The sequence below is a fragment of the Schistocerca piceifrons genome, chromosome 11, assembly GCF_021461385.2.
Source record: "Schistocerca piceifrons isolate TAMUIC-IGC-003096 chromosome 11, iqSchPice1.1, whole genome shotgun sequence".
Lineage (NCBI taxonomy): Eukaryota > Metazoa > Arthropoda > Insecta > Orthoptera > Acrididae > Schistocerca > Schistocerca piceifrons.
Window position 1 is genome coordinate 156,359,519 of NC_060148.1, and position 16,388 is coordinate 156,375,906.

Sequence of the window (16,388 nt, forward strand, 5' to 3'; positions counted from 1 at the left end):
TGATTATGCTTCACGTCAGGTGTAGCAGCTGTGCAAAATTACACCACCACACAAAATGAACTTCTGATTCTTGTTTTTGGCACCCATTACTGTCAGTGTTACCTATAGGCATGACAGTTCACAATAATTGCAGATCGTGTTGCTTTACGGTGCCTTTTGAGTTTAAAGGATCCCAGCAGTGGACTTGTTAGATTGGCCTTAAAACTCTGTGAATATGACTACATAACCAGACTTAAGCCTGGAAAGTTAAATCAGAATCCAGGTGCCTTGAGTACAAAAATTAAGATCCTGCAAGTAGATGATGTGCTTACTGAGGAATTAAAGAAGGCACAAGAATCCCGAGACTACTGGCAAGTATATACTGCGACAAAGTCATGAGTGTATACAGACACATCGTAATGGGGAAAGTGCCACAAATAAATTAGGATATTATGTTCAAAATTGTCTTTTTGCAGAGAGTGCAAGAACAAAAACCAAATGTACCTCTTCAAACTATATCTGAGGTAGCTGGACCTTTCAAAGTCTTATTGCTGGACCATTTGCCTTAACAGTAAAAAGTAACATACATTTTATCTGTCGCTGACTGTTTCTCTCATCATCTTATTGTGTGACCCACTGCAGACACGGCCGCTGAGATGGTTGTGAGAGCACTGGTAACTTATTTTGCACTACAATCTAGAAGTCCAGAGGCCATTATAGCAGACTGAGGGACAAACGTTATGGCCAATCTTATCATACAGTTATCTTGACTGTTTAAAATAAAGAAGTTCAGAGCTACGTCATTTCATTCTAAGAGTAATGGCAGGGTTGAACACATTCATAAAACAGTACCTAGAATCTTATCTTATAACATGATTAGCTTCCCCTCAGACTGGGATTGTCTATTACCATATGTGATTTCGTCATACAACGCCAGGATACATGAAACCACAGTGTTGATTCCCTTTGAGGTTCTTTATCACCAAAAAATCCATTCATGTTTCAAGACTTATAAGCTGTCACCTGAAATGAATTCCAGCAAAGTGAAGTACATGGCTAAAAGATTAACATTTATTTTGAAGAGAATTCAGCAGAACAATGCAGCTGAACATGGAGACAGCTCCATAGTTGAAAGGATGCTAGGATGCTGATATACCCATTTGGAGATCATGGGATGTTATGACAAAGTGCCATGAAATTGGGCAGAACTAATAAATTTACATGACCATGCACTAGACCATTACAGATAGTTCAGTAGAACAATGCAGCTGAACATGGAGAGAGCTCCATAGTTGAAAGGATGCTAGGATGCTGATATACTCATTAGGAGATCATGGGTTGTTATGACAAACTGCCATGAAATTGGGCAGAACTAAGAAATTTACATGACCCTGCACTAGACCATTATAGATGCTGTATTTCACATTGCCTGTCAACGTTGAATTACAAATCAGAAGATTATAGCTCAGTTTGATCGCTTGACCAAGTATAAAGATATATAGCATCTACTGTAGTGGATCCAGCAAATCTCAGAAATGTTTAAAACAGATTTTGGTATAATTTACATTCTGTTACCCCATCAATTTACAGTCTAGGGATTATGCTGTACCCTGTTTACATAGAAAACATCAACCCACTCACATATGTTGTCTGATACCCATATCACCATACTTTTGATAATAAACATTAGTGCAGTATTAAGTCGAACTGTTTTTATAAATCAGGAAATATTCCATCTACCTTATTCCCTCAATCTTTGTCTTTGAGGATGGTATGTGGAGTAAAACAAATAAATAAATACAAAAAAGTGTAGGGGGGTGTTGTGTGATGGAGGTTTTCAGAATTTGTGCTTGTTGGTTTGGAGGAGGTCATTCTGCTTGAAATAACTGTAAATATTTGTAGAGGTGTTATACCTCAACAGCGTCTGAGTGTTGGTCCATAGGTTCAAGCGATTGCCACAGTATATCTCTTTTTTATTTTTAAAACCAGTTTTAATATAATATTTGAGTTTCCTTTAATACCTGTAGTATTTTTAATTTTCTTATTTGCTACAAAGGCTACACTTGTATTTACTTCCACTCTTTTCATCTGTAATAAAACATACAGCCTGATTTTAATTCCATTTGGTCTGGATTTTTTTCAACGCTTCTGATAACCTTTCTACATATTATTTGGTCTTAATTAACTCCTCTTGCAACTCCACTAACCTAGATCGTGATCCCAGAGTTCTGCAGTTTATTGTCACTGTTTAAGAAGTTGTAGAAACATTTGTGTTTCTAAGGCCCAAGTGATCAAATGCAGAAGTAGCTGTATGTGCCCTGTGGTCTGAGGCTATTGCCCAAGTTTCCTAAGTACAATTTTATATATTCAGCATTACCCATTCTGTATAAGAGTACAACTCTTGATTCTTTAGATACTTTGGAAAGTTGAGGCGAAATTGACGTAAGATAGCACTTATACTGTGCATGCTTTTAGCGATGACATAGCATCACGCTCAAATCTTAACGACTTTTTTTCCATTTATGGACTTCTTTTTTACTTTCTGCTCTGTTGTGGTTAATATAAAATTAGTACCAGACCTAAAATTTTGACAGAGTTAAGTCTCTTCTTGGAAAGTTTTGTGTTGAAATTTCAATGCAAGCGAGAAAAAGTTTATTTTCTACCAGTTATAAATTTTCTCTAGATTATTTATTAATGTACCATAAACCTTGTTATAATGTTGTATTTTTTATCTTATCTTGTGTCCTGTCTTACATTTGTAACTTATTTTACATATATACTCCTCTACTTCATTGTGTGCAGTAGTCTGTTACAATATCTTACTTATTGATAGTAGTAGTTCCTTTTACCCTATTACTAATTGTTTCACCTCTCCATTCATTTTTTACTTCAAAATAACTTCTTTCTTTTATAATCCCATGTTAAGGGTTTCAGAGTCTTACATGCTTACAGATTTGTTTTGTTACATTACTGATTAACAGAAAATTACTTCTGAAATGTTCACTTTCTATACAGAATGATTCATATTTTGTGTACATGGTTTGAGTTACACGAAAACAAACAGAGTAGTGTCAGAAATTTGACCCCATGTTACTTCTACAGTAACTGAAAAAAGGTAGATGAAATATCTCATGTATAAAATTTACTCTGTGAGCTATTGATTGATACTGTTTTTTGGAGATAGCAATATTATGTAGATCAAAATATGGAGTGACATATGTACCAGGCACATCAATGCTGCCCCTAATGCATTGTGTGCGTGCTGTGGTGCCAGTAATGAAAATGAAGTAGTGAGGCATGTCATTATTGAGAAATAGCATCTCATATGAAATGGCAGTCAATTAGATACATTGTCATGATGGTTTTTCAGTCTAGTAGGCAACCTGATAAGAAAACTATGAATAATTATGCTGGAAAAATCAAAATGGTTATTATACAGGGTGTTACAAAAAGGTACGGCCAAACTTTCAGGAAATATTCCTCACACACAAAGGAAGAAAATATGTTATGTGGACATGTGTCCGGAAACGTTTAATTTCCATGTTAGAGCTCATTTTATTACTTCTCTTCAAATCACATTAATCATGGAATGGAAACACCCAGCAACAGAATGTACCAGCGTGACTTCAAACACTTTGTTACAGGAAATGTTCAAAATGTCCTCCATCAGCGTGAAAGCGAGGCGACACAGAACTGTCTGATATTGCAGTCAATATTTGTTGATAATGTCTGCTCTTGGCACTTATGTGAGTCTGTATTTGGGGTTACAAAGTCAAGTCTCTTTAGGAAGCAAGCTTAGATTCAAATTATTACTATCAGCTAGTTGCATTGTTCAGTGGTTGCCACCAAAGTTGCTCATTAACAGATACTAGGTGGTCAATTCACATTTCAAAATGAATTGATATCATTGATTGGCATAGCACATGTACAATGAATTAATTAATTCCTTCGAATGACACAGGCTTCAGTTAACGCAGCATGATGTTTTGTCTGTTGAAAATTATTTCCTTTAATATTAATGTGGAATACTACATCATTATCATCATCTTTATTGTTATTCTTATTGTCCAGGGATAAGCCATACTTGGTTCACTTCTTGTGATGCTCGGTTCGAAATCGTAGGACACTACAGTTTCTCCTTAACTTGGTTTTTATTAACACAGTTTTTTTTAATATGATTCACTACTATGAATGGACACACTTGTTTTTGGGCATGATGCAGTATGAAACTGACCAACTGAGCTATATACAAAATGACAATTTCAGGGCCTACCCTCCAAATAAATTTCTTGGCCAACCACTGTCTCATCTGTCCTTAGTCCTTTAACTATTGTTGTTGAGTACTGTCTTCATGTTCTGCCAGTCACCAGGTACTTTTGACGAGTTTAAGCACAGCTTGTGGGTTTTCCTTGAGCGCTATTGATGAGTTAACTTAAGCCATCCTGCTGCCCCCTGACCACTAATGACAAGTATAAATGTGCAACTTCACAACCAGCTGTGTACTGTTCATGAATTTAAGTGCACAATAGAGCTTTGAACCTATTTTTTAGCAGTTTCTCACAGTTCTGGCTACTAAGTTGGTAGTAGTGGTAGTACTGTGTCTACTACGATATTATTTCACTGCATTCAATTTTACTTCATCTTACTGTTCATCAATGTTTGGGATTACAGAAATGTCCGATTCCACCCGTATGCTTTGACCAACGACGTCACCAATATGGCGGACACGACCGTTCACAATGTCTCCAATATGGCGCCTATGAGGTCATTAAGTAAACACGATTACAAAATCCACAAGTATAATCAAACTCATGGGACCAGTGCGGGAAATTGGGGGTTTTTGGGTGGGGGCAAACTAAACACACACACACACACACACACACACATGACAACATCAAACCAATCAAAATTTCCCCAATTCCACTACATTCACAATATTCACAGGAATCTGTCACTTCCCTTCATCTACATAGCTCAACCACAATTACCGATACCACAAAAGAAAAACTGATATGTAGAAAAATTGCAACACTGCGACTACACATACCATCAAAAATGGGAATCGGACACTTCACTTGACCTACATAGGTCAAAAGCAGCTCACAATACCAAAACACATAGCTATGACGAGTCATTGGAATTGGACACTTCCCTTGACCTATATAACTCAAATACAACTGACAATACCAAAAAAATTGAAATAAAGTACTTCCCCTAAGATACATAAATCAACCACAAGTGCTGAAAACAAAACACCAACCACCAACACATGCAGTAAATAACACTGACCCAACAACACACAAATACCCCACCAATCATCATAACATGCAAACAATAGATCCAAAAAAATGGCTACTTACCACAAAAAAGTTCCAGCACTACATACTAGGTCAGCAACCCCAATCCCCCCACCTCCGCGAAACAAACAAACAAAAACACATCCAAAACAAACCAGCACCCCCCCCCCTCCCTCAACCTTAACCCAATTAAACTTAGAAGACATATCCATACCAAACAAAAGAAGCCACAAATTAAATTAAATGACTTACCACTCAACAAACAGCAAATGACACCACAATAACATAAACACAACACAAACTTGATTCTTAACTCAGTGAAACCAATTTCTGTTCTTCTATAACAGTCATGACCGATAAATGCACACTTCAAGCAGTGATAACCAAATGAACCCAATACACCACATAATACACGGACCATACACACACCACTTGAGGACACCTCCAACTGCAACAAGACGACAGCTACAAACACAACACACTCATAAACTAAACTCCGCACCGTCATGACGTCACACACCACAACATGCTTACGTCACGGATCAAAGCCGACGGGTGGGATTGGACGCCTCTGTTGATCCAAATATTTTTATCTTCAGTCCTTCTATTGAATATGTTGTTGTTGTTGTTCCCTTCTTATTGAGGAAGAAATTATGAAGATATGAAGCATGACAGTGGGGATGAATTATTCGATGTTGATACAAGTGGTAACTCCTCCACAGATTCTGACCATGACAGTCTTGAAGTCATGTACCTCAACAAGTGTAACATGTAGTCTTGTGTCAACAAGATGTAATTGATAGTCTGTCCGAGGAAGAAAGGGTGGTGACAAATTTGACTAGAAAAAAAATAATTTTAGTCCACTTAATCACGCATTTGAAGACTTGTCCTTAGGACACAGCAATCAGCCAGGGAATGATCCAAGCTCTCTGTCATTCTTCATGTTATTTTTCAGAGAAGATACTGTACTGACTAATACACAAACAGCAGGTTTGGAGTCCCTTGATGTCTCTTTTACACGTGTGAAGTGCACAGGAGTGAAAGTACCGCATACACTGCATCAGACAGACAAAAATTATAAATGATCCTCTGTTTATGGTATTGAAATATTCATAAATCAATAAAGATATTTCACACACTTGGATTTACATTTCTTTGAAGATTTTATTGCACAATTGGGCTTAAAAAAGATCATTTTCTTTCATTTCATGAACTGATGGTTTTAAAGTTTCCTTGGGGTGTATGAGTCTCAGCTTTATCTTTAATAATTGTAGAAGCTGAAGAAATTAATTAAAATTTGTATCACAGCCATGACTTGAACCTTTTTTCAACTTTATTCAATTGACTGTATACATACAAATAGAGCACATTAATAAGAAATGACATTATATTTAGTTTCAGATTTTCTTTTTAAAAATTTCTCCTTTATTACATTTTTGTTGACTATCTTTTCAGTGTTGGCAGTGTTGGGAGTTCATTTTGGTTTTACATTTAGGATATTTTTCCATGTGTGTGCTTTTGTAATGCTTTCAGTCTTTTTATGAAGTTTTTGAGTTAGGTTTGTTGACTTCTTTCCTCAGTGACGATTAATGGCAGCAAATAAACAGTTTTATGTTAGTAGTGTAGGTCGGCTCAGTGAAAGAGAGCTGTGACATCTCTCCCCCGCCCCCCTGCCCCACACATCTAGTACAGAAAAGGCTCCCCCAGGTACCCCATCCTCACCACACCTCAAGGTGGCACTCTGGAGCCAGTTGACTGTGGCCAACAAAGCTTCCAGCTGCATTTGGACTGTGGCTAACTCCTCCTGCATCCGCACACAACAGACACAGTCCCTATCCATCTAGCTAATATGTGATTTACTATAAGAAACTTAAGGAAACCTACTGCCACACTAGGTTAACAACTACACTCTAAGTGGCAGAGAGGACACTCAACAATGAAAAACAATAAATATTTATGGTAGAAGCTAGATCTGGTGCTTATTTTGCTGCTAGGGCTATCAAGTGGATACTACAGGAAAAAACAGTGACCTACAGTATACTGCTAGGGGCTATATAGTGAATGTTATTTATAAATGTTAAACAGTAACCAGCGGTAAACTACACCTACTGGTTATCCCTCGCATTTACAGTGTAAACAAACGTTTACGTACACGCGAAAATGGCCTTATAAAACTATAAAAACGGCTACATTCAATGTATCGAGTCGAAATGATACTAATAAACGTAAATACTGAGTATTGTACACTGACAGATTCAGGTACAAAACAAAACCTTTAGCTAACAATAAGAGTTCAGAATGAAAAGCACAAATACGAGTTCTACTTTATAGGAACCCATAGGCTCACAGTACACGATCACTAATGCCCACAACAAGCTAAGGAAAATAAGCAGACGCGAGGAGAGTATTAGATTTCTGCTAACTAAACCGTATGTAAGAATGGCTCAGAAGTTTTATTGTAACATTGATTTACTCAGACATTTTAGTGTAACACTAATTTACCACGTATTTTACGTCTACTTAACTGTTAACGCTCACAGGTTGCGCTAGTCAAACGTATGCAAGTGGCGTTAAGAGTTCACCGTCAGTATCACTTTTCCTAATAAAACGTATAAAAACTGCTACCTTCAATGTAACGAGCCTAAATGACACTAATAAGCGTGAATACTAAGCATCCAACACTAACTTAAACTGATTAACCCTCGTATTTATAATGTAAATAAACGTTCACGTACACGCGAAAAATGACCTAATAAAATGTATAAAAATTGCTATGTTCAATGTATCGAGTCTAAATGATACTAATAAACGTAAATACTGAGTATTGTGCACTACTTAATTGATGTTCCCGCGCATTTAACAATGTAATTTAAGAATGTAAACAAACGTTTGCGTACACGCGAAGCTGTCCTTCGCTTTTCCTATTCAAACGCAAATAAAAACTGAAACCTTCAATTTATCAAGTCTATTTCACACTAATGCACGCCAATACTATAGAAAATACAGAAAAAACTGTTAATTACATATCTCGTAACACTCACTGAAAAAGACGTAAAATTCTGCTGTTGGCCACAAGATTCACACTGGTTTTGAATGCATCTGCTGGTTCTGCGATACCATCACCCTTCGTGTACTCAGTACTGTGTAGTCAGCAGCAACCTCGTGGTGTTGTGGAAATTTGTGTGTGATATTCTCCAGGTAATTTATAAACGTTTATAAACTGCAAACAAGAATAAGTGAAGAAATGTGTTTCGGAAGTAAATTAACATGGTACTTAATTTCTATCACAGTAACAGTTGAGTTTGATGAGCATAATAGTTCGCGAATATCTTGTGGACTCTGCTGTTTGAGGCTGCTGTCTTTTTTATGTTTTAATTTTTAATGGGTACATAAGGATGAGATTTTATTCTGTATTAAATTGTGATCACATCACCTATAGTGTGCTTGGTGACGGTGTGTGAATGTTGTAATTTTTTAGGTTATGTTCGTAACAACTAAATACCTGAGTTGTTAGTGCTTGTTTTTGGCCTGACCGTTAAAATCGCTACGTGTATCTTCGTAAAAGAAACGGCTGAGTGTGTGACGTGCTGTCAGGAGCAGTTTGTCTACGAAGTAATCTCCTCATATACTTCGTGGCTAACGAGAAAAGGCGGACAGTGAAATTCAAAGGTTAGTACGGTTATTTTGACTTACTTAGCAGTAATAATGATTGTGATGATAATTTTCTGTGATGTGATGTAGACATAAAGCGGCTCCAGATCTTAGGGCTAACGTAAGCATTTTTTAAAGTGCCCACAGTTACTACATCATTTCATGGTTTGAGTATGTTCGCATGAAAGGAAATGCTGCAATTCTGTTGCATTTTGTTAGTTTTCACTGTGCTTTGATTATTCGTGTCGTTAGTATTCGTGTAATCATATGTAAATACCAGTTTGTTGTAGTGTGTGGGTTTTAATGGAGTTCTGTATAAGAGTACTGCAACATCATTTACGAACTGGCGAGATACAAGGTACAGATTAACTATAATCTGCCTAACGTAAAGCATTACATGTCATCAGAACTCAATAGATCATTCATCATATTTACAGTTAGTATGAAGTCGTTTCAGTAAATCAGTTTTGTTAGAAAATGCTAACCAATGTTTAATGTTGATGGTAATAAGAATGAGAACTTCCGCGTTGCAAAGTGCAGTCTACAATGCAGGTATTGGTTTCCTTTAATAGCAGGTAAAGATTCTAAAATGATGACGCTTCCTGTAAATTGAGCATACATCCGTGAATGAATACAGATGAAGTAAGTTTCAAGGTAATGCCGACGTTGAAAATGCATATTCACTGATAAACAATATGTATATCCGGATTTTCTTCATGTCCCTATCACACTGAAATTAACACAATGAACCAAGTATAGAATGAAATATTTGATGTTATTAAGTAATATCGCTGCAATCTATTGACTACTGTGATTGTCTGTAATGGTGAAGTTAATGCATGTACACAAAATTACACATCTTCCATAATTGTCACAACAGGATGGTATCCATGAGCCAGTGTTACAAAGAAGCAGTAGCAAATTTAAATGCTCAGTTTCCATTGCGTGTTATTTTATGATTGTTCTCACTCTTCATGACCTGCAAAATGTGAATGAGTTTATATCAATGAACACACACTTCCTCAGCCACTTTGCATCTGTTTCCTGTGTAATCACCCATTTACTGCACGCAATATATGAGTGACAATACTGCCTTTGAGCTATACCTCATGGTAAAAACAGAAACTGAGTGGGCCAAAAACTTTTCTTATCTGATTGCTTTTTCTTTTCAGACTGTAGAACTGAAGCGATGGACCAGGGGCCAACTAAGTGGATAAAAAAAGATGAAACTGATGAAGTACAAACTGAGTTACACTTCATAGTAAGTGGCTTACTTGTATTTCTTAACAGGGTTTCATTAATTTCTGTGTGCAGTGTGATGCGTGAATACATACAATTGATGTCATACAGCTGGAAACATGAATAATTCGGTTTACTAAACTGATGAACTTACTGTCTTAAATATGACATTTTGCACAGTGCATTGAAATAAGCCTTGTATTAAACCTCACATAGAATTGAGCAAGAGTTTCAATTTAATGTTTAGTAAACATGCAAAACTTTTTTAATGCACAACCCAATTATACTGATAAACTGGTTGCCATAAAGTGGGTATATTCTGCTCTGATACACTTCTTTTGAATGACAAGCTTAATGTGCAACTTAAGAATGATTATGACTGTAGTGAACCTTAGCAGTGCCATTAAATTTATAAATAGTATGGCTGCAGTTAATGCATTATTGCAGTGTATCGTGGTATGGAATGAGAATTGTTTACTTTGAATATGTGAACCATATGTAAGTAGAACTCTCAGCAGTAAAGTTAAATTTCAGACAAATATCACATGGAAGCATAAATTGTTACACGGCAGAATGAATTTGTATGTTGGCAGCAAAGTTTTGATGAAGCCATGGGGCTACACATTAAATATTGACAGGTTTGTCCATAACCACTTTCTGCATTTGCTGCACATTGTTACTCATATTGTTTGTGAAACTGTCACAATGATACAGTTACTGGTGTAAATAATCTTACATATACATGTCACTTGAAATCTGATGTAGTGCAACCAGTTGTAGGGTATTCACCTATCAGCAGCAAACAAATTCACTTGGTGCCACTAGTATTTTTATCCTGCAAATGAGAATTGAGCGCACTGACACAATCACGCAAACTACTTGTGAACTATCTGTGCTGAAAAAATCTGTTTCAACATACATCTTGAGTGCAACTGCAGAAGTACTGGGATAGCATTAATGCAGCATTTGCATTTGAATATATGTGTGTACTTCAATATATATTATACAAACTATGTGAACAGCTTGCAATTCATTTGACAAGCATTATCACAACAGTAATCCTAAACAATCACTGTGAGGAAATGATAGGAAAATAAATATACTAAATTTTATTAAATACAGTAAAAGAGTGGTCAGACCCAACACAGTTCAGGCTTTGGCTTTGAACCCTGATGTAAAGATGGTTTGGCATTCAGGATGATATGTATGCACAACACACATCATGTAAATGAAAAGCAGTTTGAAGATCCATTGACTTTGGACCTAAACTGGAGAACTATTCAAAGGCTACAACGTTAAAATGTGGTTCTAGACCCCCCCCCCCCCCCTTGTAACATTGGTTGTAGTGGGAGTCTGATTCATAGTGCATCTCAAGGCTTAGCCTATGTTCAAAAGTGGCAGTGTGGCAGTGAGCTGACAAAGTCTAGAAATGTGAAAGCCAAGTAAAGGATATGGTAACAAATTGATCAGTAGCACAGCCTAATGTTAACCAAAACATCCAAATGGTGCCCATAACGTAACTTTTTACCTACAAGAAGTCTTCTCATACTCTGTGTGCTGTGTTAGTCAATGAACTGAACTTCCCTATGACCTTAACATTGTATCAGTTGAAAGCCATCTTATTTGCCAAATTAATTAAATGTTAATTTTTAATTGGCGTATATTTTGGGCATGAGCACATGCTGGAAAGTAATGACACAAAATTTCTATTCGGAAATTATTGAAGCATTTTAATTAAAACAAACTTAATATTTAACATATTTATTCTTCGTGCTTGTATATTTATTTCAAACATGGTCACCTTGGCACTGAACACCCTTCTCCCAGTGAGACACCAGGTTGTTGGTGTCGTCACTGTAGAATGCTTGACTTCGTTGGCAGACCCACAGCCTCACCTACGCTTACACTAATTCATCACTATCAAAGTTGAGTCCCTGAAGGCATTCTTTAAGTTTTGCAAACAGTTGAAAATTCATTGGCTCAAACCGGGTCAGTATGGAGGATGATCAATAATAATGAATCAAAGGCGTCAGACTGTTGCAGGTGCAAAAGAAAAGAAAGTTGTGTATGGTCTGGCATTGTCATGCTGAAGGAGAGGGTGCTCCACATGTGTATGAACTATTTGAATTGGTGCTCTGTTGTCTGAGGGTTTTCTCACATGCTGACACAGTTAAATAACACACACCCTGCAGTTCAGAACTGTTCATCAGGAGGGTGCTGCATACTGTGTCAGCAAAGTGGTAACATCAACAGTGTCATATGCATGACAACTGATATTAAGAACAGAATCAAAATTTTGGAGGCATTATTTTCTGGCACACCCTTGTAATAAATTGATGCATTTTACAGTTGCCTCAAATGTTGCAGAATGGTTCCCTTGGCATTGTCCAGCATCCACTTGGAAGTCATAATACTAAATCCATATACACAGCAGCCAAGACATTATGATCACTGATCTACTGTCAGTATAAACTCATCCAGGCAATAGCATCTCACCTTGTCTTGCATGGAGTATCAGTGAGCATCTTGTCTTGTTGTAAAATAGGAAATGCGCACAATCTGAGTTTGACCAAGAGCAGATTTTGATGGCCTGAAGGCTTGGTATGAACGTTATGGAAGCTGCACAGCTTGCTGGGTGTTGAAGTAGTACTATGGCAGTTGTCTTCAACACATGGCAAAACAAAGGTGAGACCATGGCCAGACGTTATGGGGTTGGGCAAGTACTCCTCATCACAGATGGTAGACATCATAGGCTAGGCAGACTGGTAAAACAAGACAGGCAACAAACTGTGGTGTAACTAACATCAGACATTAATGCTGGGCAGAGTACAATTGTGTCTGAATGCACAATGCTCCAAACACTCCTAATGATGAGTCTGTGCCGCTGATGACCCACGCCATGACATCGACAACAACTGAAATAGGTATGTAACTATTGGCGCTGGATGTTGGCACAATGGCCGAGCACTGCGTGGTCTGATGAATCCTGATACCTTCATCGTGCCTTTGGGAGGGTGCATTTCCGTCACCCACAAGGGGAAGAGCCTCTTGACTCCTGTACTGTAGGGGCCTCCATTATACTCTGGGAAACAACTATGTGGGCACCCATGGGTCCAGTGGAGCTTGTGTGAGGCACTGTGTCACAAAAGAAGTATTGTAAACTGGTTGCAAAGCACATCCACCCCTTCTATTGTTGTTGTGCTCTTCAGTGGCAAGACTGGATTGATGCATCTCTCCATGCCACTCTATCCTGTGCAAGCTTCTTCATCCCCGAGTAACTACTGCAACCCACATCATCCTGAATCTGTTTAGTGTATTCATGTCGTGGTCTCCCTCTGATTTTCACCCTCCACCCTTCCCTCCAATACAAAATCGATGATCCCTTGATGGCTCAGAACCTGTCCTACCAACCAGTCCCTTCTTCTATAGGGTGTCGCACGAAATGTGTTACCATTTTGTTTTTGAATATAAACTTTATTGTCAATACAATCCGAAAGGAACATATGCTATAATGAAGAGCCATCCATGGAGATTTGTTCTAACTCAGTACATGCTCAATATGCCCACCATTTTGTTTCCCAACTTTCTTCAAAGGAACGCTGAAGTTAGTGAGTACCCTACAGCACATGTCTTCCCTAATTTCACTGAAAGCTTAAAGAATAAGTCTTCTGAGCTCCATTAAATCACGTGGACATTTCAGGAAATTTTTTTCCTTTAGGTACCTTCAAAGAAAAGAGTCACATGGATTGAGGTCTGGACTATTGGGGGGCCAATTTTGTCCATCATTGAAGCAACCTGGAAACCTGAGTGAAATGATCCGCATGTCGAAATGCTTGTGTAAAAACTCCAACACAGTGTTTGCAGTATGTGGCCTTGCTCCATCTAGCATGAATCACTGTGTGTTGAAGGGCAAGGCAGTAGCAAGATGCTGTGGAATGAATCTATTGCGAAGCATGCTCAAATAACGTTCGCTGTTCAGTTTCTTCAAAGAAAAAGGGTCCAGTAAGTCCGTGACTGGAAATTGCTGCCCACGCTGTAATCCTCGGAGCATAATGTCATTCGTGAAGCACTTGTGGGTTTTCAGTGGCCCAAAAGTGTACATTTTGTTTGTTAACCACACCATCTAAATGAAAATGCGCCTCATCTGAAAACCAAACGTTGTTGAGAGTTTCTTCCCTATCCTCCACCCACTGAGCAAACAGTAGTCTCTGCTGCTTGTGTTCTTCAGTGAGCTTCTGTGCACAGGTCATCTTGTATGGGTACATGTGGAGGCCACTTTTAAGAATGCATTGAATGGAGCGACTGGGTATTCCCAGTTGCACTGCTGCCTTTCTACACAATTTCCCGGGACTTCTCTGTACAGCAACTCGTACTGCTTAAATATTCTCTGGCGAACAAACAGGCTTAGACCGAGGTCGCTTCGATTCCAATACTGTTCCTTCCTGTACAAATTTATCGTACAACCCGTGAATGGTCTTCTTGCAAGAGACCCATCGTGTGTTAAACTGTTGTCGAAAGTGCCTGTGAGTCACAACAAGGCTTTTCGTTTCATGAAAAAGTAACACAATTGCCGATCGTTGCTGTGTTGTCAGTCTTCCATTGTCAGCCATTGCTGGTTACTAGTCTCCTAGTGGCAGTATCGTGAATTACATGTCATTTCGTAACTCATTTGTTTTTCCAAGCTCTGCTGGTACTGCTGTAGAGATCCCAGTGGAGTATCTAATGTGTGGTGCAAATTGTAAAAGAAACAATTGGTAACACATTTTGTACGCCACCCTATAGTTAAGTTGTGCCACAAATTCCTCTTCTCCCCAATTCTATTCAGTATCTCCTCATTAGTCACATAATCTACCCATCTAATCTTCAGCATTCTTCTGTAGCACCACATTTCGAAAGCTTCTGTTCTCTTCTTGTCTAAACTATTTATCGTCCATGTTTCACTTCCATACATGGATACACTCAATGCAAATACTTTCTGAAAAGACTTCCTGACACTTAAATGTATACTCAATGTGAACAAATTTCTCTTCTTCAGAAATGCTGTCCTTGGCACTGCCAGACTACATTTTATATTCTCTCTACTTCAACCTTCGTCAGTTATTTTGCTCCCCAAATAGCAAAACTTATCTATTACCTTAATTGTCTTATTTCATAAAGTAATTCTGTCATCATCGCCCAATTTAATTCGACTACATTCCATTATTCTTGTTTTGCTTTTGTTGATGTTCGTCTTATATCCCTCTTTGAATGTGCTGTCCATTCTGTTCAACTGATCTTCCAGGCCCTTTACTGTCTCTGACAGAATTACAATCTCATTGACTAACCTCAAAGTTTTTATTTCTCCTCCCTGGATTTTAATTCCTACTCAAAATTTTTCATTTGTTCCCTTTATTGCTTGCTCAATATGCAGACTGAGCGACACCAGGGATAGGCTAAAACCCTGTCTCACTCCCTTCCCAACCACTGCTTCCCTTTCGCTCCTCCCCTTTTATAACTGCCATCTGGTTTCTGTACAAATTGTAAACAGCCTTTCACTCCCTGCATTTGACGACTGCCACCTTCAGAATTGAGAGTATGCCAGTCAACATTGTTGAAAGCTTCTTTAAGTTTACAAATACTAGAAATGTAGGTTTGCCTTTCCTTCATCTATCATCTAAGATAAATCATAGGGGCGGTATTGCCTCACGTGTTCCAACGTTTCTACGGAATTGAAACTAATCTTCCCTGAGGTCAGCACCTACCAGTTTTTCCATTCGACTGTACAGAATTCATGTTAGTATTCTACAGCCATGACTTATTAAACTGATACATCGGTAATTTTCATGCCTGTCAACATTTGCTTTCTTTGGAATTGCAATTATTATATTCTTCTTGAAGTTTGGGGGTATTTTGCCTGTCTCATACATTTTTCTGACCAGATGGCAGAGTTTTTTCAAGGCTGGCTGTCCCAAGGCTATCAGTAGTTTTAATGGATGTTGTCTCCTCCCAGGGCCTCGTTTCAACTTATGTCTTTCAGCACTGTCAAATTCTTCACGCAGTATCGTATCTCCCATTTCATCCTCATCTACGTTCTCTTCCATTTTCAAAATATTGCCCGCAAGTGCATCGCCTTTGTATAGACCCTCTGTAGGTCTCTTCAGTATTCCAGTAGGCAGTGTTTGTCTTGCCCCTAGTCATATATGCCTCTACATCCTTAAATTTGTCCTGTTACCATCCCTGCTG

The 16,388-nt window shown here is 38.1% G+C and overlaps 1 protein-coding gene across 3 annotated transcripts in view; it reads left to right on the forward strand.

The window, feature by feature from the left end:
• The first annotated feature begins 8,374 nt into the window (after positions 1 to 8,374).
• The window catches only part of LOC124720385 (zinc finger protein 43-like), a 120,668-nt gene continuing 112,654 nt past the window's right edge, over positions 8,375 to 16,388 (forward strand). The window contains exons 1-2 of one of the 3 annotated variants that reach the window (XM_047245721.1): positions 8,375 to 8,474; positions 10,100 to 10,188. In XM_047245721.1, the coding sequence (XP_047101677.1) occupies positions 10,117 to 10,188 (72 nt within the window). In that variant the 5' untranslated portion in view covers positions 8,375 to 8,474; positions 10,100 to 10,116. Of the gene's footprint in view, positions 8,475 to 10,099; positions 10,189 to 16,388 lie in introns of those variants that run through there. The other 2 variants (XM_047245719.1, XM_047245720.1) reach the window with 2 other exon arrangements.